We start from the raw sequence: 21,507 nt of genomic DNA on the forward strand, positions 1-21,507 counted from the left end.
TCAATTTTTTGGTCATCTTTTGCTGGTTTCTGAAACTCTCCCAATCCTCAGGTTTACTACTAGTCTTCACAACATTATAATCTTCTTCTTTCAGTATAATGCCATCCTTAACTTTTTTAGTCACAGTTGGATCACTTTTCCTGTGAAGTTTTTGTTTCTCAATGGAGTGTATTTTCGTTGAGAATTATGAAATATTTCTTTAAATGCTAGCCACTGCTTATCTACTGCCATACCATAAGAAATAGGAGCAGGAGTCGGCCATTTGGCCCCTCGAGCCTGCTCCGCCATTTAATAAGATCATGGCTGATCTGATCATGGACTCAGCTCCACTTCCCCGCCTGCTCCCCATAACCCTTCACTGCCTTATCGTTTAAAAGTCTTTCTATCTCCGCCTTAAATATATTCAATGTCCCAACCTCCACAGCTCCCTGGGGCAGAGAATTCCACAGATTTACAACCCTTTGAGAGAAGAAATTCCTCCTCATTTTCATTTTAAATGGGTGGCCCCTTATTCTAGTGTTAGTTTCCCCTATGAATGGAAATATCCACTCTGCATCCACCTTGTCGAGCCCCCTCATTATCTTATATGTTTCGATAAGATCACTTCATTCTTCTGAATTCCAATGAGTAGAGGCTCAACCTACTCAATCTATCTTTATAAGTCAACCCCCTCATCTCCGGAATCAACCGAGTGAACCTTTTCTGAACAGCCTCTAATGCAAATGTATCCTTTCGTAAATACAGAGACCAAAACTGCACGCAGCACTCCAGGTGTGGCCTCACCAATACCCTGCACAGTTGTAGCAGGACTTCCCTGCTTTTATACTCCATCCCCCTTGAAATAAAGGCCAAGATACCATTGGCCTTCCTGATCACTTGCTGTACCTGCATACTATCCTTTTGTGTGTCATGCACAAGGACCCCCAGGTCTCTCTGTACTGCAGCACTTTGTAATTTTTCTCCATTTAAATTGTCATTTGCTTTTCTATTTTTTCTGCCAAAGTGGATAACCTCACATTTTCCCACATTGTACCCCATCTGCCAGATGTTTGCCCACTTTGAACCTATTTGGCCCCAACTACCTTAGCCAACTCGTCCTTCATACCTATGTAATTGGCTTTATTTAAGTTTAAGGGGCCGAAATTGCCCCTCTCCCTGTTACCACTGCAAATCGACGGCCAGGCTGCGGAGTGGAGAGGCCACCATTCCGCTGATCGCCCAAGCGCCCTCCCAAGGTTTCCCAGCGGTGCCCCGATTCCCCCGCTGATCCGTGGTAAGCACATCATCACCATGCGCACCACCGATCGAACCGCCCTCCCCCCCCACCCCCGCCCCCGATAGTGACATCCCCCTCGGAAAACCTTCGGCCCGCTCGGCGGTGCCAAAACCTGTTCTTTCCCCGTGTGGTCCGGTGAGGCTGTGGCCTTCTGCAGCGGAGGTGCGGCTTCCGGTAACGGGGAGGGCGCAATGCCGCGGCCGCCATGTTTTTTTTTGGTCGGGCCGTCAATTACGCACCCCCCCCCCCCCGCCCCCCCACATCCCTGGATTCAGCCAGGCCGCCAATAGGCAGCCTGGGCGCCCCCCTCTTGGGCCCGGCCCAAACCCTCCCAGTGGGCCGAAGTTTTAAGATCGCGGTGGCTCTCCCCTCTAAGCGAAGGGGAGTGCCGTGGTGATGGGGCGCCGTGGTGATGGGGCACCGTGATGACATCATCGCGGCGGTCACTCCGTACCACCCCCTAACTTCCGCCTCTCGGATGTAGTCACCGCGTCCCCCCATTAAGAGCGACTTCTGGATCCAAGGGGGGAAAAACAACAAACAGCTGAATGTCACGCAAGAGGCGACCTCAACCACACCTGCAGTAAAAACCATTGAAACAGGGAGGGAGCGGCCCATTTTGGGCAGGGGGGGGAATTTCTGGCCCGAAGACTCTAATTTCAGACTTGGGCAAATCACTCAAACTTAATGCGAAATTCCATCATATTATGATCACTCTGCCCCACAGGATCCTTTACTATGAGATTGCTAATTAACGTGTCTCATTACACGATACAAGATCTCAAGTAGCCTGCTCCCTGGTTGGTTCCATGACGTATTATTCTAGGAAAGAACATAAGAAATAGGAGCAGGAGTCGGCCATTCGGCCCCTCGAGCCTGCTCCGCCATTCAATGAGATCATGGCCGATCTGATCATGGACTCAGCTCCACTTCCCCGCCCGCTCCCCATAACCCTTGACTCCCTTATCGCTCAAAAATCTGTCTATCTCCACCTTAAGTATATTCTATGACCCAGCCTCCACAGCTCTCTGGGGTACAGAATTCCATAGATTTACAACCCTCTGAGAGAAGAAATTCCTCCTCATCTCAGTTTTAAATGGGCGGCCCCTTATTCTGAGACTATGTCCCCCAGTTTTAGTTTCCCCTATGAGTGGAAACATCCTCTCTGCATCCACCTTGTCGAGCCCCCTCATTATCTTATATGTTCCAATAAGATCACCTCTCATTCTTCTGAACTCCAATGTGTATAAGCCAAACTTACTCAACCTTTCTTCATAAGTCAACCCCCTCATCTCCGGAATCAACATAGTCAATCTTCTCTGAACTGCCTCCAATGCAAGTATATCCTTCCTTAAATACGGAGACCAAAACTGTACGCAGTATTCCAGGTGTGGCCTCACCAAATTGTCCCGAATGCTCTCCATGAACTCGTCCTCCAAACTACCTTTCCGTCCAGTCTAGACCATGTATAGTAGACACCTCAAGTCGTTGGAGAAATACCACCAATGATGTTGCCACAAGATCCTACAAATCCCCTGGGAGGACAGGCGCACCAACATTAGCAGCCTCGACCAGGCCAACATCCCCAGCATCGAAGTACTGACCACACTCGACCAGCTCCGCTGGATGGGCCACATTGTTCACATGCCCCCAGACACGAGACTCCCAAAGCAAGCGCTCTACTTGGAACTCCTTCACGCAAACGAGCCAAAGGTGGGCAGCAGAAACGTTACAAGGACACCCTCAAAGCCTCCCTGATAAAGTGCAACATCCCCACCGACACCTGGGAGTCCCTGGCCCAAAGACCAGTCCGCCCTAAGTGGAGGAAGTGCATCCGGGAGGGCGCTGAGCACCTCGAGTCTCGTTGCCTGAGAGCGTGCAGAAACCAAGCGCAGGCAGCAGAAGGAGCGTGCGGCAAACCAGTCCCACCCTCCCCTTCCCTCAACCGCTGTCTGTCCCACCTGTGACAGAGATTGTGGCTCTCGTATTGGACTGTTCAGCCACCTAAGGACTCATGTTAAGAGTGTAAGCAAGTCTTCCTCGATTCCGAGGGACTGCCTATGATGATGATGATGAAGATTAAAGTCACCCCCACGATTATTGAATGACCTTTGTTTCAAGCGCCGGCTATTTCTTGATGAGTATTTTGTCCCCTCCTCAGGAACAGCCTCCCAGCTCTGGGGGTTTCCTCCAGGTGGGCTGGGCTGAGGAGATGTCTCTGTGTGGGGCCTGGGCCATCCAACCCTTTCTGCTCTGGAGCTCCACTGAGAGCAGTGGCCCTGTAGACCTATCTCCCTCACTTTCCTCTTCCCTCCCTCCTCACTCCCTCTCTCCTCTTCCCTCCCACTCCCCCTCTCTCTCTCCGTCTCTCTTCTCGTCCCACTCCCGCTCTCGCCCTCCCTTTCCTCTTCCCACTTTCCCCCTCTCTCCCACCCTTTCCTCTTCCCTCCCTTTCCCTCCTGACCTCTCTCCCTCCCTCGCTCTCCTCTTCCCACTCCCTCTGCTCTTCCCTTTCCTAATCTCCCACTCCTTCGCTCTCTCTCCCTTTGCCTCCTTCCCCACCCTCCCACTCCCTCAGCACCAGCCTATCCTGAGGTCCTCTCTCCCTTTTCCTACCTCTCTTCCTCTATCTCTCTCCCACCCCCACCCTCCCTTTCCCTCTCTCATCCTCCCACTCCCCCCTCTCCCCTATCCCTCTCGCTTCCCTCTCAGCATCAGTCTATAGTAAAGACCTCTTTCACTCCCTCCATTCCTTTCTGACTCTTTCTCCCTTCCTCCTTCTCATCCTTTCTCCCACTCCTTCCCTCCCCGTCTCTGTCCTTCCTCATCGCTCCCTCCATCCCTCTCTCGCTCTCTCTCCCCTTCTCTCCATTCATCCCTCTCTCTCTCCCTGTCCCTCCATCCCTCCGCCTCTCCCTCCTTTCCTCTCTCTCTCTCCCTCCATCCCTCTCTCCCTCCTTCCACCAATCCCCCTCACTCCCCCACCCTTCTCCCTCCCTTCCTGTCGCTCCCTCCCCTCTCTCTTTCCCTCCCTCCCTCTCCCTCCCACGCACTCCCTCCATCCCTCTCTCTCCATTCCTGTCGCTCCCTCCCCTCTCTCTCTCTCTCTCCCTCCCTCCCTTCCTCTCTCTCTTTCTCCCTCCCTCTCCCTCCATCCCTCCCTCCACCAATCCCCCTCGCTCCCCCCATCTCTCTCTCCCTCTCTCCCCTCTCTCTCCCTCCCTCTCTCTCTCCCTCCCACTCGCTCCCTCCCTCTCTCCCTCTATCACCTCCCTCCCTCCCCTCTCTCTCTCTATTGCATCCCTCCCTCCCTCCCCTCTCTCTCTCTATCGCCTCCCTCCCTATCGTGTCCCCCCCTCCCTCCCTATCGCCTCCCTCCCCTCCCCTCTCCCTCCCTCCCCTCTCTCTCTCTTTCGCGACCCTCCCTCTCTCCGCACCAGTCTCCCCTCAGTGCGGCCTGCTGCCCAAGCCTGGCCGGTGAGGCCCGCCTGAGGGATATCGGGAGGTCTATGCTACGTCTCACGTTGGAATTCTCTTCTTCGTCCCATCAGGCCATCCCAGTGATAAACCGGGCCCAGCTCATCGATGACGCCTTCAGCCTGGCACGGTAGGAGTGAGGGGAGAGGGCGGGCTGGGCCAATGCGCGCGGGAGGAGTGAATCCACCTGGAGGTGGGGCCTTCCCACACCACACAACCCCCGCACAAAGGCACCCGGGTGGCCAGGGCTGTGGGCCCAGACCCATGGGCCTGGCTTCCTAAACGTCCCTCCTGACAGGAGAGGGAGCTTCCTCGCGCTGTTGGTTGCTAGGGAGCCCAGCAAATGAGGTGCGGGTAAATTAAACCTTGCGCCGGACACTGGGACATACAATAGAACCAGCCCGAATTTGGCACGGCATTGGTGAACTGGTGCAGCTTACACCACAGGGCAACACTGGAGAATGAAGCAGAAATGTCAGTGGTGTCAGTATAGAGGGAGCTTTACTCTGTATCTAACCCCGTGCTGTACAGTGCAGCACTCCCTCAGTACTGCCCCTCCGACAGTGCAGTGCGGCACTCCCTCAGTACGGCGCTCCCTCAGTATTGCCCCTCCGAGAGTGTGGCGCTCCCACAGTACTGCCCCTCTGACAGTGCGGCGCTCCCTCAGTACTGCCCCTCCGAAAGTGCAGTAGGGCGCTCCCTCAGTACTGCCCCTCCGACAGTGCAGTACGGCGCTCCCTCAGTACTGCCCCTCCGACAGTGCGGCGCTCCCTCAGTACTGCCCCTCCGACAGTGCGGCGCTCCCTCAGTACTGCCCCTCCGACAGTGCAGTGCGACGCTCCCTCAGTACGGCGCTCCCTCAGTATTGCCCCTCCGACAGTGAGGCGCTCCCACAGTACTGCCCCTCTGACAGTGCGGCGCTCCCTCAGTACTGCCCCTCCGACAGTGCAGTAGGGCGCTCCCTCAGTACTGCCCCTCCGACAGTGCAGTACGGCGCTCCCTCAGTACTGCCCCTCCGACAGTGCGGCGCTCCCTCAGTAGTGCCCCTCCGACAGTGCGGCACTCCCTCAGTACTGCCCTTCCGACAGTGCAGTGCGACGCTCCCTCAGTACGGCACTCCCTCAGTATTGCCCCTCCGACAGTGAGGCGCTCCCACAGTACTGCCCCTCTGACAGTGCGGCGCTCCCTCAGTACTGTCCCTCCGACAGTGCAGTAGGGCGCTCCCTCAGTACTGCCCCTCCGACAGTGCAGTACGGCGCTCCCTCAGTACTGCCCCTCCGACAGTGCGGCGCTCCCTCAGTACTGCCCCTCCGACAGTGCGGCGCTCCCTCAGTACTGCCCCTCCGACAGTGCAGTGCGACGCTCCCTCAGTACGGCGCTCCCTCAGTATTGCCCCTCCGACAGTGAGGCGCTCCCACAGTACTGCCCCTCTGACAGTGCGGCGCTCCCTCAGTACTGCCCCTCCGAAAGTGCAGTAGGGCGCTCCCTCAGTACTGCCCCTCCGACAGTGCAGTACGGCGCTCCCTCAGTACTGCCCCTCCGACAGTGCGGCGCTCCCTCAGTACTGCCCCTCCGACAGTGCGGCGCTCCCTCAGTACTGCCCCTCCGACAGTGCAGTGCGACGCTCCCTCAGTACGGCGCTCCCTCAGTATTGCCCCTCCGACAGTGAGGCGCTCCCACAGTACTGCCCCTCTGACAGTGCGGCGCTCCCTCAGTACTGCCCCTCCGACAGTGCAGTAGGGCGCTCCCTCAGTACTGCCCCTCCGACAGTGCAGTACGGCGCTCCCTCAGTACTGCCCCTCCGACAGTGCGGCGCTCCCTCAGTAGTGCCCCTCCGACAGTGCGGCACTCCCTCAGTACTGCCCTTCCGACAGTGCAGTGCGACGCTCCCTCAGTACGGCACTCCCTCAGTATTGCCCCTCCGACAGTGAGGCGCTCCCACAGTACTGCCCCTCTGACAGTGCGGCGCTCCCTCAGTACTGTCCCTCCGACAGTGCAGTAGGGCGCTCCCTCAGTACTGCCCCTCCGACAGTGCAGTACGGCGCTCCCTCAGTACTGCCCCTCCGACAGTGCGGCGCTCCCTCAGTACTGCCCCTCCGACAGTGCGGCGCTCCCTCAGTACTGCCCCTCCGACAGTGCAGTGCGACGCTCCCTCAGTACGGCGCTCCCTCAGTATTGCCCCTCCGACAGTGAGGCGCTCCCACAGTACTGCCCCTCTGACAGTGCGGCGCTCCCTCAGTACTGCCCCTCCGACAGTGCAGTAGGGCGCTCCCTCAGTACTGCCCCTCTGACAGTGTGGCGCTCCCACAGTACTGACCCTCCGACAGGGTGGCGCTCCCACAGTACTGCCCCTCCGACAGTGTGGCGCTCCCACAGTACTGTCCCTCCGACAGTGTGGCGCTCCCACAGTACTGCCCCTCTGACAGTGCGGCGCTCCCTCAGTACTGCACTGTGAGTGTCGGCTTGATTCCTGACTCAGGCGAGAGAGAGAGTGCCACTCACTGAGCCATAACTGACGCAGAGAAAGATAATAGCATGTATTAATATAGCAGCATATATTAACTTATATTAACGTGTTTGCACGCATTAATATAGTAGCATACATTAACATTTATTAACAAGGCCTGTGGAAAAGGCTCAGTTAAGGTGGCGAAGTGGAGGAATCGAGCAGGAATAGGAGCGATGTCTAATTTTACCTGCACACCAGCCCCGTTGCCCCCGGACAGGGTGGGTTATTATGCCCTGCTCCCCCCCTCCCCCCCCCCCACAACCCCGCCCCCTCCGGGTGGCCCGATGAGCAGAGAATTCCCAAAACGACAGAAAATTATTTTATTCTTTGCTCTCTTTCCTGGGGTCTAGCGGTAAACACATCCCGATAACCCGAGCCTTGGAAACCACGCGGTACCTGCACATGGAGACTGAGTACCTGCCCTGGGACACCCTGAGTAATCACCTAGACTTCATCGAGCTGATCCTGAAGGAAAACCCGGGATACACGCTACTGGAGGTGAGGCCCAACCCAGTCAAAGAGCTTGGCAAAACCTCCCCTCACTGGGGAGACAAGAGGGAGGGGAGAGAGGAGAGCGAGGGAGGGTGTGGGGAGGTGAGGGTCAGAGAGAGAGTCAGGAGAGGGGAGGGAGGGAGAGGAGAGAGGAGAGCGAGGGGGAGGGACAGAGAGAGAGAGTCAGGAGGGAGGGAGAGGGGGAGGTGAGGCCCCAACCCGGTCTAAGAGCTCGGCACACCCCCCCCCCTCGCTGGGGGAGACAAGAGGGAGGGGAGAGAGGAGAGCGAGGGGGAGGTGTGGGGAGGGGAGGGGAGGGACAGAGAGAGAGTCAGGAGAGGGGAGGGAGAGGGGGAGGAGGGGGGAGGGAGAGGGGGAGGAGAGGGGAGGGAGGGAGAGAGGGAGAGAGGAGAGGGAGGGGGAGGTGAGGGGAGGGGAGGGACAGAGAGTCAGGAGAGGGGAGGGAGGGAGAGGGGAGATGAGGCCCAACATGGTCAAAGAGCTCAGAAAAACCTCCCCTCGCTGGGGGAGTCAGGAGGGAGGGAAGAGGGAGGGAGAGAGAAGAAGAGGGAGGGGGAAGTGTGGGGGAGGGGAAGGGCAGAGAGGAGAGAGTCAGGAGAGAGGAGGGATGGAAGGGGAGTGTGAGGAGAGCAAGGGGAGGGGTTTAAAGGAGGGAGGGAAGAGAGAGGAGAGAAGGAGAGGAGGGAGGCGAGCGAGAGGGAGGGAGAGGGGATGGAGGGACAGGGACAAGGAAAGAGGAGGGAGAGAGAGGGAGGACAGGGGGAGGTGGGGGGAGGGAGGGCGAGCGAGGGAGGGAGGAGAGAGGAGTGGGGAGAGAGGAGGAGGGAGAGAGGAATGTGGAAAAGGGGAGGGGGCGAGAGATATATGAGGGAAGGGGGAGAGAAAGAGGGAGCTACGAGAGGAGGGAGAGAGTGTGGAGAGGGAGGGGGGAGGGAGAGTGGGAAGGAGTGGGAAATAAAGAGGGCAGAGAGGGAAGGAAGGAGAGGAATGGGGGGGGAAGTGGATAGAGGGGGAGGGCGAGTCGGAGGCAAAAGAAGAGATGGGAGGGGAAAGGAGGGAGGATTTGGAGAGGGCTGGAGAGAGGGAGGGAGTGGGGTAAGAAAGGAGGGAGGAACAAGAGAGTGACCAGAGAATGGGAAAGGAGAGATATAGAGGGAAAGAGGGGAGAGAGTGAGGGGAACAAGAGAGAGCAAAAGCTGACGGGGGGAGGGGAAGGAGAGCCAAGGAAGGAGGAGGAGAGAAAGAGAGGTGAAGAAAGTGCGAGAGTGGATGGAGGATGGAGAGAGTGTGGAAGGAGTGAGAGAGAAAAAGAGACCAGCAACGAGAGAAGGGAAGACAGACCCATGGTGAGTCCTCCCACCGACCTGGGCTGTTTGACCCCAGCCCCCGAAGGTGAAAGGTCAGCGAGTAACCCCCATGGTGTTCCCGTTCCCGCAGAAATACATCCTGAGCAAAGTGACCCCAGTGTATGAGTACTTCACCGAGCTGACCAGTCCCGAGCTGGACACTGAGCCCAAGGACAGCACTGAGCAGTGAGTAACCACAGGGGTCATAGTGCGGCCCGTGAGGGGTCACCGGGTCAGTCGCTATGTCCCCCTCACCCCTCCGGCTCCCACTCACCCTTCCCCCGCTCCCCCCTCCCCCTCATCCGCTCCCCCCCCCGCTCCTCTCCCCCTCCCCCCACTCCCCTGTCTTTCCCCCTCCCCACCCTGCCCCCTCCCTCGCTCCCTCCTCCCCCTCCCCTGTCATTCCCCCCTCCCCAGCTCCCCTCCCCCCCAGCTCCCCCCTCATCCTTTCCCAGCTCCCCTCCCTCCGCTCACCCTCCCCTCCCCCACCTCTTCCCCTCCCCCTTCCCTATCCCATTCCCCCTCCCCTGCCCCGCTCACCCTCTCTCCCCCTCCCTCCCCCACTCCCCCTCCCTCCTCCCTCCCCCTCTCTCCCCCACTCCCCTCTCTCTCCCCTCCCGCACTCCCCCTCCCCTGCCCCGCTCACCCTCTCTCCTCCCCTCCCCCTCTCTCCCCCACTCCCCCTCCCCTCCTCCTCTCTCCCCCACTCCCCATCCCCCCCTTCCCTACCCCGCTCCCGCACCCCTTCCCCCGATGGCATTGGGCAGTGAGTGCTGGGGGCTGTACCCTGGCGACCTTTAACCTCCGCTCTCTCCCTCCCCTGCTCTTTGCCCCTCAGGTTTACCCAGGAGATGGTGGCCGGGCTTGCTTGCTCGAACGGGCTGCAGAAGTGCAATCGGAAGGCCAGGCGCCTGTACGCGCTGTGGATGGCCCAGCCGGACGTCAACCCGTGAGTATCAGTCCAGCCACAGGCCATTGGGGGGCCCATTGGACCATCACTCCCGCCCCCATCCCCCAATCACATGTCGCTCCTCCCTTTGGGAACTCCACCTCTGATCACCACCCTTCATTTGCCATCATATTTGAGGGGTGGTGGGGCAAAAGGCTCCTGATCCCCTTACGGGAAAATTAAGTCGTCATCGGCAATCAGAGAAATTTACAGCACGGAAGGAGGCCATTCGGCCCATCGTGTCCGCGCCGGCCGACAAAGAGCCACCCGGCCTAATCCCACTTTCCCGCTCTCGGGCCGTAGCCCTGTAGGTTACGGCACTTCAAGTGCCCATCCAGGTACTTTTTAAATGTGGTGAGGGTTTCTGCCTCTACCACCCTTTCAGGCCGTGAGTTCCACCCCAGACCCCCACCACCCTCTGGGTGAAGACATTTCCCCTCAAATCCCCCCTAAACCTCCCCCCCAATTACTTTAAATCTATGCCCCCTGGTTGTTGACCCCTCTGCTAAGGGAAATAGGTCCGTCCTATTCACTCTATCCAGGCCCCTCATAATTTTATACACCTCAATAAGGTAACCCCTCAGCATCCTCTATTCCAAAGAAAACAACCCCAGCCTATCCAATCTTTCCTCATCGCTAAAATTCTCTACTACCAGCAACATCCTGGTAAATCTCCTCTGCACCCTCTCCAGTGCAATCACATCTTTCCTGTAATGTGGTGACCAGAACTGCACGCAGTACTCCAGCTGCGGCCTAACCAGTGTGTTATACAGTTCAAGCATAACCTCCCCTGCTCTTGTATTCTACGCCTCGGCTAATGAAGGCAAGTGTCCGCTAACCTGGCCTGCTAGCTTCAGGGTTCTGTGAAGAGCGACTTGCAGTTGTATCGTGACTTTCACAGACCAAAGCTCTTCAAATGGTCAGCCATTTTAGGACTGAGATGAGGAGGAATTTCTTCACTCAGAGGGTGGTGAATCTTTCGATTTTTCTGCCCCAGAGGGCTGTGGTGGCTCAGTCATTGAGTATATTCAAGGCTGAGATCGATAGATTTTTGGATATTAAGGGGAATCGAGGGATCGGGCGGGAAAGTGGAGTTGAGGTGGGAGATCAGCCATAATCTCATTGAATGGTGGAGCAGGCTCGATGGGCCGAATGGCTGACTCCTGCTCGGAGGGTCACCAGACTGATTCCTGGGATGGCTGGACTGACATATGAGGAGAGACTGGATCGACTGGGCCTGTATTCACTGGAGTTTAGAAGGATGAGAGGGGATCTCATAGAAACATATAAAATTCTGACGGGACTGGACAGGTTAGATGCAGGAAGAATGTTCCCGATGTTGGGGAAGTCCAGAACCAGGGGACATAATCTTAGGATAAGGGGTAAGCCATTTAGGACTGAGATGAGAAGAAACTTCTTCACTCAGAGAGTTGTTAACCTGTGGAATTCCCTGCCGCAGAGAGTTGTTGATGCCTGTTCATTGGATATATTCAAGAGGGAGTTAGATGTGGCCCTTACGGCTAAAGGGATCAAGGGGTATGGAGAGAAAGCAGGTAAGGGGTACTGAGGTGAATGATCAGCCATGATCATATTGAATGGTGGTGCAGGCTCGAAGGGCCGGATGGCCTACTCCTGCACCTATTTTCTCTGTTTCTAATTCTTATGTTATTACAGTCCATGAAGTACTCTTTAATGTGTAGTCACTGTTATAAAGTTGGAAACGCAGCCGTCAATTTGTGCATAGAATGATCCCACAAACAACAATGTCATAATGACCCAGTCATGTTTTTTAATGATGTAGATTGAGGGATAAATATTGGCCACAGGACACTGGGGAAAACTCCCCCTGCTCTTCTTCCAATAGTGGCCCCGGGATCTTTACATCCACCTGAGAGGGCAAATGGGGCCTCGGTTTAACATCTCATCTGGAGGACGGCACTTCCGACAGTGCAACACTCCCTCAGTACTGCCCCTCCGACAGTGCGGCGCTCCCTCAGTACTACCCCTCCGACAGTGCAGCACTCCCTCAGTACTGCCCCTCCGACAGTGCGGCGCTCCCTCAGTATTGCCCCTCCGACAGTGCGGCGCTCCCTCAGTACTGCCCCTCCGACAGTGCGGCGCTCCCTCAGTACTGTCCCTCCCACAGTGCAGCATTCCCTCAGTACTGCCCCTCCCACAGTGCAGCATTCCCTCAGTACTGCCTCTCCGACAGTGCGCCGCTCCCTCAGTACTGCCCCACCGACAGTGTGGCGTTCCCTCAGCACTGCCCCTCCGACAGTGTGGCGCTCCCTCAGTACTGCCCCTCCGACAGTGCGGCGCTCCCTCAGTACTGCCCCCCGACAGTGCGGCGCTCCCTCAGTACTGCCCCCCGACAGTGCGGCGCTCCCTCAGTACTGCCCCCCGACAGTGTGGCGCTCCCTCAGTACTGCCCCCCGACAGTGTGGCGCTCCCTCAGTACTGCCCCTCCGACAGTGCGGCACTCCCTCAGTACTGCCCCTCCGACAGTGCGGGGCTCCCTCAGTACTGCCCCTCCGACAGTGCGGCACTCCCTCAGTACTGCCCCCCGACAGTGTGGCGCTCCCTCAGTACCGCCCCTCCGACAGTGCGGCACTCCCTCAGCACTGCCCCTCCGACAGTGCGGGGCTCCCTCAGTACTGCCCCTCCGACAGTGCGGCACTCCCTCAGTACTGCCCCTCCGACAGTGCGGGGCTCCCTCAGTACTGCCCCTCCGACAGTGCAGCACTCCCTCAGTACTGCCCCTCCGACAGTGCGGCACTCCCTCAGTACTGCCCCTCCGACAGTGCGGGGCTCCCTCAGTACTGCCCCCCGACAGTGTGGCACTCCCTCAGTACTGCCCCTCCGACAGTGTGGCGCTTCCTCAGTACTGCCCCCCGACAGTGTGGCGCTCCCTCAGTACTGCCCCTCCGACAGTGCAGCGCCCCATCAGTCCGCCCCTCGGCCTGGATTACGGGGCTCCAACAAATCCCCCAGACGATTCTTAACCTGGCTGAAGTCCAGAGCTTTTTGCTAACTGGGATCTTTCTTTCCTCAGGATTCCACCCAGCCTGCGCTCGGTGGTTTACTGCCGGTCGGTGTCCGAGGGCGGCGAAGCCGAGTGGGAGTTTGCCTGGAGGATGTATGAATTAGCCGCCAGCGCAGCCGAGGCCCAGACTCTGCGATACAGCCTGGCCTGCAGCGTGAACTCCTCAGTCCTGACCAGGTACGGCGCGCACCGCACACAGGTGCAACGCGGCCTGACTCCTGCCGCTCACTAGGCCTCAGGCCTCCGGCCTACCCCTGTGAATGCTTCACTTCTGACCAATTACTCCATCCCTTACAGCTCGCAGCGCTCACTAGGCCTCAGGCCTCCGGCCTACCCCTGTGAATGCTTCACTTCTGACCAATTACTCCGTCCCCTACAACAACAACTTGCATTTATATAGCGACTTCAACATAGTGAAACGTCCCAAGGAGCTTTACAGGAGTGTTATGAGATAGAAATCTGACACTGAGCCGCATAAGTAGAAATTAGGGCAGGTGACCAAAAGTTTTGATATGTCCTTACTATACAGTATAAATGCACACAAGGTCCATACTTGAGAGAAGGTCACTCTGTGACCTGTTACCTTTATTAGCCAGCACTGAAGTGATGAAGGTGGGTGGAGCTTCCCCTTTTATACCTGAAAGTCCAGGTTAGGAGTGTCTCCCACAAGTTTGCCTCTTGTGGTCAATGTTCTCAATGTGTACAACTTAGGTCAGCTTATACATGGGTTACAATGATGGTTGAACACATGACAAGTTTGGTCAAAGAGATCGGTTTTATTATGTCAGACTAGATACTGCGAGCTCAAAGTAAGGTGTGACCGTAGTCCTTTTTAACAGATCTGAGAGTGTCTCTCCAACCTGTGAGGGCTCCTTATATACAGGTGCTCCCAAGGGATTGTGGAATCCCTTGAGACTCCAGGGGATGAGCCCTCTGGTGGTTTGACATGGTATTTACAGGTTTACATACACAACAGGTTTTAAGGAGCGTCTTGAAGGAAGAAAGAGAGGGAGAGAGGCAGAGGTTTAGGGAGATATTTCCAGAGCTTACGGCCCCAGACAGCTGAAGGCACGGCCTCCAATGGTGAAGCGATTATAATCAGGGATGCTCAGGAGGGCAGAATTGGAGGAGCGCAGAGATCTCGGGGGGGTTGTGGGACTGGAGGAGATTACAGAGATAGGGAGGGGGCGAGGCCATGGAGGGATTTGAAAATAAGGATGAGAATTTTGAAATCGAGGTGTTGCTTAACCAGGAGCCAATGTAGGTCAGCGAGCACAGGAGGGGAGGGGACTACCGGTGTGAGTTAGGACACGGGGCAGCCGAGTTTTGGATAACCTCTAGTTTACGTGGGATAGAATGGGGGAGACCAGCCAGGAGTGCATTGGAATAGTCAAGTCTGCAGGTAACAAAGGCACGGATGAAGGATTCAGCAGCGGATGAGCTGAGGCAGGGGCGGAGACGGGCGATGTTACGGAGGTGGAAATAGGCCGTTTTAGTTGTGCTGCGAATATGTGGTTTGAAAGCTCATTTCAGCGTCAGATACGGCACTTAGGTTGCGAACAGTCTGGTTCAGCCCCAGTCCTGAAACGGCCCGGGTGGGAGGGGTGTTCTGAGATTATTGGGTCAGGGCTGTGGGCTACTTGTCCAGTAACATAACCATTGCACCACCACACACCCCTCGATTGAGGAGTGGGATCTCAGAGATCAGCAATGGTTAGGCATCTCCGCAAGATCCTACAAATCCCCTGGGAGGACAGACACACCAACGTTAGTGTTGTGTACTCCTTGATGTCGTTCCAATCGCATCTGATTTTTTTCAAACCAGTTCCTGCCGAACAGCATTGCCTGGAACAATCCGTAGCGGTAACTCGTGAACCGCATCGCCAAGCGACACTTTAATTGCGGCACTGTCAATCACCGTTATGAGTTCTTTGGTGTATGTGCGCAACTTGGCATTGACTGGACTCATCCTGGGCCTCACAGCCTTAGTAGCCCATCCTTGTCACCATACGTCTTCTCTGTTGGACTCACAGGCAGGAGTAGATTCTTTATCAGACCATAAATTTTTGGACCGCAAACCGTGAGGAACAGCGCCCGGCGCCGATCTGCGTCGCCGACCTCCTCCATTTTGTTGGCCACGAAGAACTGGCTCAAACGGCTCACAAAATCTGCCCAATCTTCTCCTTCCACAAATCGCTCCAACAATCCAATTGTGCTCATTTTCGCATGCAAAGGTTCTTGTTGCCTCGTCGCCAAATGTTGTGTATGCAATAACTGTTAGACTGAGTACTGTTTAACTCCAAGAAGTATGACCTGGGCTCTTTTTTATTAAGGCCCAAAGTGACTAATATACAAAATGGCTGGCCTTCTATATTTGGGCTGCCTCCAACAGTGACGCCATCTACTGGCTAGTGATCGCAAAAGTACATACATGACAGTTAGCGTCTTCGTCCAAGCCAACATCCCCAGCATCGAAGCACTGACCACACTCGATCAGCTCCGCTGGGCGGGCCACATTGTTCGCATGCCAGACACAAGACTCCCAAAGCAAGCGCTCTACTCAGAACTCCTTCATGGCGAACAAGCCAAAAGTGGGCAGAGGAAACGTTACAAAGGCCACCCTCAAAGCCTCCCTGATAAAGTGTAACATACTCACCGACACCTGGGAGTCCCTGGCCAAAGTCCACCCTAAGTGGAGGAAGTGCATCCGGGAGGGCGCTGAGCACCTTGAGTCTCGTCGCCGAGAGCGTGCAGAAACCAAGCACAGGCAGCGGAAGGAGCGTGCGGCAAACCAGTCCCACCCTCCCCTTCCCTCAACCACTGTCTGTCCCATCTGTGACAGGGGCTATGGTTCTCGTATTGGACTGTTCAGTCACCTAAGAACTCATTTTTAGAGTGGAAGAAAGTCTTCCTCGATTCCGAGGCACTGCCAATGATGAAAATCAAAGAGCAAATTATTATTTAAATGGAGAAAGATTGCAGTACAGCGGGACCTAGGGGTACTTGTGCATGAAACACAAAAGGTTAGCATGCAGGTACAGCAAATAGTAATCAGAGAGGCCAATGGAATCTTGGCCTTTATTGCAAAGGGGATAGAATATAAAAGCAGGGAAGTCTTGTTACAGTTATACAGGGTATTGGTGAGGCCACACCTGGAATACTGCGTGCGGTTTTGGTTTCCATATTTACGAAAGGATATACTTGCTTTGGAGGCAGTTCAGAGAAGGTTCACTCGGTTGATTCCGGGGATGAGAGGGTTGACTTATGAGGAAAGGTTGAGGAGGTTGGGCCTCTACTCATTGGAATTCAGAAGAATGAGAGCTGATCTTATCAAAACGTATAAAATTATGAGAGGACTCGACAAGGTGGATGCAGAGAGGATGTTTCCAATGTTTCCACGATGCTGAGAATGACGTGAGTATCACGTGTAGTGAGTTGGTCTTACCGCAGGAGAAGGGTCCACAGCCAGATAGGGAATGGAAGACCAACAGGAAGAGCAGTGCAAGAAAGATAGTGCAGGAGTCCCCTGTGGTCATCCCCCTGCAAAACAGATACACTGCTTTGAGTACTGTTGGGGAGGATGACTCATCAGGGGAGGGCAGCAGCAGCCAAGTTCATGGCACCGTAGGTGGCTCTGCTGCAAAGGAGGGCAGGAAAAAGAGTGGGAGCGCGATAGTGATAGGGGATTCGATGGTGAGGGGAATAGATAGGCGTTTCTGCGGACGCAACCGAGACTCCAGGATGGTATGTTGCCTCCCTGGTGCAAGGGTCAAGGATGTCTCGGAGCAGGTGCAGGACATTCTGAAATGGGAGGGAGAACAGCCAGTTGTCGTGGTGCACATTGGTACCAACGACATAGGTAAAAAAAGGGATGAGGTCCTACGAAAAGAATTTAAGGAGCTAGGAGCTAAATTAAAAAGTAGGACCTCAAAAGTAGTAATCTCGGGATTGCTACCAGTGCCACGTGCTAGTCAGAGTAGGAATCGCAGGATAGCGCAGATGAATACATGGCTTGAGCAGTGGTGCAGCAGGGAGGGATTCAAATTCTTGGGGCATTGGAACCGGTTCTGGGGGAGGTGGGACCAGTACAAACCGGACGGTCTGCACCTGGGCAGGTCCGGAACCAATGTCCTAGGGGGAGTGTTTGCTAGTGCTGTTGGGGAGGAGTTAAACTAATATTGCAGGGGGATGGGAACCTATACAGGGAGACAGAGGGAGACAAAAAGGAGGCAAAAGCAAAAGACAGAAAGGAGATGAGGAAAAGTGGAGGGCAGAGAAACCCAAGGCAAAGAACAAAAAGGGCCACTGTACAGCAAAATTCTAAAAGGACAAAGGGTGTTAAAAAAGCAAGCCTGAAGGCTTTGTGTCTTAATGCAAGGAGTATCCGCAATAAGGTGGATGAATTAATTGTGCAAATAGATGTTAACAAATATGATGTGATTGGGATTACGGAGACGTGGCTCCAGGATGATCAGGGCTGGGAACTCAACATCCAGGGGTATTCAACATTCAGGAAGGATAGAATAAAAGGAAAAGGAGGTGGGGTAGCATTGCTGGTTAAAGAGGAGATTAATGCAATAGTTAGGAAAGACATTAGCTTGGATGATGTGGAATCTATATGGGTAGAGCTGCAGAACACTAAAGGGCAAAAATCGTTAGTGGGAGTTGTGTACAGACCTCCAAACAGTAGTAGTGATGTTGGGGAGGGCATCAAACAGGAAATTAGGAGTGCATGCAATAAAGGTGCAGCAGTTATAATGGGTGACTTTAATATGCACATAGATTGGGCTAGCCAAACTGGAAGCAATACGGTGGAGGAGGATTTCCTGGAATGCATAAGGGATGGTTTTCTAGACCAATATGTCGAGGAACCAACTAGGGGGGAGGCCATCTTAGACTGGGTGTTGTGTAATGAGAGAGGATTAATTAGCAATCTCATTGTGCGAGGCCCCTTGGGGAAGAGTGACCATAATATGGTGGAATTCTGCATTAGGATGGAGAATGAAACAGTTAATTCAGAGACCATGGTCCAGAACTTAAAGAAGGGTAACTTTGAAGGTATGAGGCATGAATTGGCTAAGATAGATTGGCTAATGATACTTAAGGGGTTGACTGTGGATGGGCAATGGCAGACATTTAGAGACCGCATGGATGAATTACAACAATTGTACATTCCTGTCTGGCGTAAAAATAAAAAAGGGAAGGTGGCTCAACCGTGGCTATCTAGGGAAATCAGGGATAGTATTAAAGCCAAGGAAATGGCATACAAATTGGCCAGAAATAGCAGCGAACCTGGGGACTGGGAGAAATTTAGAACTCAGCAGAGGAGGACAAAGGGTTTGATTAGGGCAGGGAAAATGGAGTACGAGAAGAAGCTTGCAGGGAACATTAAGGCGGATTGCAAAAGTTTCTATAGGTATGTAAAGAGAAAAAGGTTAGTAAAGACAAACGTAGGTCCCCTGCAGTCAGAATCAGGGGAAGTCATAACGGGGAACAAAGAAATGGCAGACCAATTGAACAAGTACTTTGGTTCAGTATTCACTAAGGAGGACACAAACAACCTTCCGGATATAAAAGTGGTCAGAGGGTCTATTAAGGAGGAGGAACTGAGGGAAATCTTTATTAGTCGGGAAATTGTGTTGGGGAAATTGATGGGATTGAAGGCCGATAAATCCCCAGGGCCTGATGGACTGCATCCCAGAGTACTTAAGGAGGTGGCCTTGGAAATAGCGGATGCATTGACAGTCATTTTCCAACATTCCATTGACTCTGGATCAGTTCCTATCGAGTGGAGGGTAGCCAATGTAACCCCACTTTTTAAAAAAGGAGGGAGAGAGAAAGCAGGGAATTATAGACCGGTCAGCCTGACCTCAGTAGTGGGTAAAATGATGGAATCAATTATTAAGGATGTCATAGCAGCGCATTTGGAAAATGGTGACATGATAGGTCCAAGTCAGCATGGATTTGTAAAAGGGAGATCATGCTTGACAAATCTTCTGGAATTTTTTGAGGATGTTTCCAATAAAGTGGACAAAGGAGTACCAGTTGATGTGGTATATTTGGACTTTCAGAAGGCTTTCGACAAGGTCCCACACAGGAGATTAATGTGCAAAGTTAAAGCACATGGGATTGGGGGTAGTGTGCTGACGTGGATTGAGAACTGGTTGTCAGACAGGAAGCAAAGAGTAGGAGTAAATGGGTACTTTTCGGAATGGCAGGCAGTGACTAGTGGGGTACCGCAGGGTTCTGTGCTGGGGCCCCAGCTGTTTACATTGTACATTAATGATTTAGACGAGGGGATTAAATGTAGTATCTCCAAATTTGCGGATGACACTAAGTTGGGTGGCAGTGTGAGCTGCGAGGAGGATGCTATGAGGCTACAGAGTGACTTGGATAGGTTAGGTGAGTGGGCAAATGCGTGGCAGATGAAGTATAATGTGGATAAATGTGAGGTTATCCACTTTGGTGGTAAAAACAGAGAGACAGACTATTATCTGAATGGTGACAGATTAGGAAAAGGGAAGGTGCAACGAGACCTGGGTGTCATGGTACATCAGTCATTGAAGGTTGGCATGCAGGTACAGCAGGCGGTTAAGAAAGCAAATGGCATGTTGGCCTTCATAGCGAGGGGATTTGAGTACAGGGGCAGGGAGGTGTTGCTACAGTTGTACAGGGCCTTGGTGAGGCCACACCTGGAGTATTGTGTACAGTTTTGGTCTCCTAACTTGAGGAAGGACATACTTGCTGTTGAGGGAGTGCAGCGAAGATTCACCAGACTGATTCCCGGGATGGTGGGACTGACCTATCAAGAAAGACTGAATCAACTGGGCTTGTATTCACTGGAGTTCAGAAGAGTGAGAGGGGACCTCATAGAAACGTTTAAAATTCTGACGGGTTTGGACAGGTTGGATGCAGGAAGAATGTTCCCAATGTTGGGGAAGTCCAGAACCAGGGGTCACAGTCTAAAGATAAGGGGTAAGCCATTTAGGACCGAGATAAGGAGAAACTTCTTCACCCAGAGAGTGGTGAACCTGTGGAATTCTCTACCACAGGAAGTAGTTGAGGCCAATTCACTAAATATATTCAAAAGGGAATTAGATGAAGTCCTTACTACTCGGGGGATCAAGGGGTATGGCGTGAAAGCAGGAAGTGGGTACTGAAGTTTCATGTTCAGCCATGAACTCGTTGAATGGCGGTGCAGGCTAGAAGGGCTGAATGGCCTGCTCCTGCACCTATTTTCTATGTTTCTATGACTGGACAGGTTAGATGCAGGAAGAATGTTCCCGATGTTGGGGAAGTCCAGAACCAGGGGACATAGGATAAGGGGTAGGCCATTTAGGACTAAGATGAGGAGAAACTTCTTCACTCAGAGAGTTGTTAACCTATGGAATTCCCTGCTGCAGAGAGTTGTTGATGCCAGTTCTTTGGATATATTCAAGAGGGAGTTAAATATGGTCCCTAAGGCTTAGGGGATCAAGGGGTATGGAGAGAAAGCAGGAAAGGGGTACTGAGGGAATGATCAGCCATGATCTTATTGAATGGTGGTGCAGGCTCGAAGGGCCGAATGGCCTACTCCTGCACCTATTTTCTATGTTTCTATGATGGGGGAGACTAGAACTCGAGGGCATAATCTTAGAATAAGGGGCCGCCCATTTAAAACTGAGATGAGGAGAAATTTCTTCACTCAGAAGGTTGTAAATCTGTGGAATTCGCTGCCTCAGAGAGCTGTGGAAGCTGGAACATTGAATAAATTTAAGACAGAAATAGACTGTTTCTTAAACGATAAGGGGATAAGGGGAGAGAAGTGGAGCTGAGTCCATGATCGGATTAGCCAGGATCGTATTAAATGGCGGCACAGACTCGAGGGGCCGTATGGCCGACTCCTGTTCCTATTTCTTATGTTCTTTTGTTCTCTTATGACCTGCGCTGAGGTTCCTGCTTTCAGCCATTGACCCATCCCAAACTATTCCCGCCCACCTGATGTGTATTCCTGTGGAACATGCCTCGGCTTGTCCCAGTCATGCCGTCAGCTCTTCTGCACTAAATGAAATATGGTAAAGCAATGTCCAAAATCCTAAAGTCGGCGTCGATGTTTACGCCAATGCTCACAGGGTAGATTATCGTACTCCCTCCGACACTCGCCGATCTTTGAAGACTTTTCTCCGCCCCGATCCGTGGGAGCAAAATTCAGCTCTTCAGATTTATTTTCTTCTGAGAGGTGTTCGGACAAGACGCCGGTCAGTACGGTCAGAGCCTCTGCAGTTACTTTAGTTTGGCCCACTGGGCCACCAGGGAGGGTTTCGGCCGGGTCAGCGGCCTGGTACCCAAGAGGCGCTGCCCAGGCAACCTGTCGGAGGCCCGGACAAACACATGGCCTCCATCGTGGGCTGGGGC

General features: G+C 54.0%; 1 protein-coding gene across 1 annotated transcript in view; it reads left to right on the forward strand.

The window, feature by feature from the left end:
• The window catches only part of LOC139240116 (aminopeptidase Ey-like), a 201,975-nt gene extending 194,115 nt beyond the window's left edge, over positions 1-7,860 (forward strand). The window contains exons 16-18 of the mRNA XM_070868492.1: positions 4,828-4,883; positions 7,613-7,760; positions 7,813-7,860. Of these exons, the coding sequence (XP_070724593.1) occupies positions 4,828-4,883; positions 7,613-7,760; positions 7,813-7,860 (252 nt within the window). The remainder of the gene's footprint in view (positions 1-4,827; positions 4,884-7,612; positions 7,761-7,812) is intronic.
• The last annotated feature ends 13,647 nt before the right edge of the window (positions 7,861-21,507 follow it).

Source organism: Pristiophorus japonicus, chromosome 30 (assembly GCF_044704955.1).
Source record: "Pristiophorus japonicus isolate sPriJap1 chromosome 30, sPriJap1.hap1, whole genome shotgun sequence".
Lineage (NCBI taxonomy): Eukaryota > Metazoa > Chordata > Chondrichthyes > Pristiophoridae > Pristiophorus > Pristiophorus japonicus.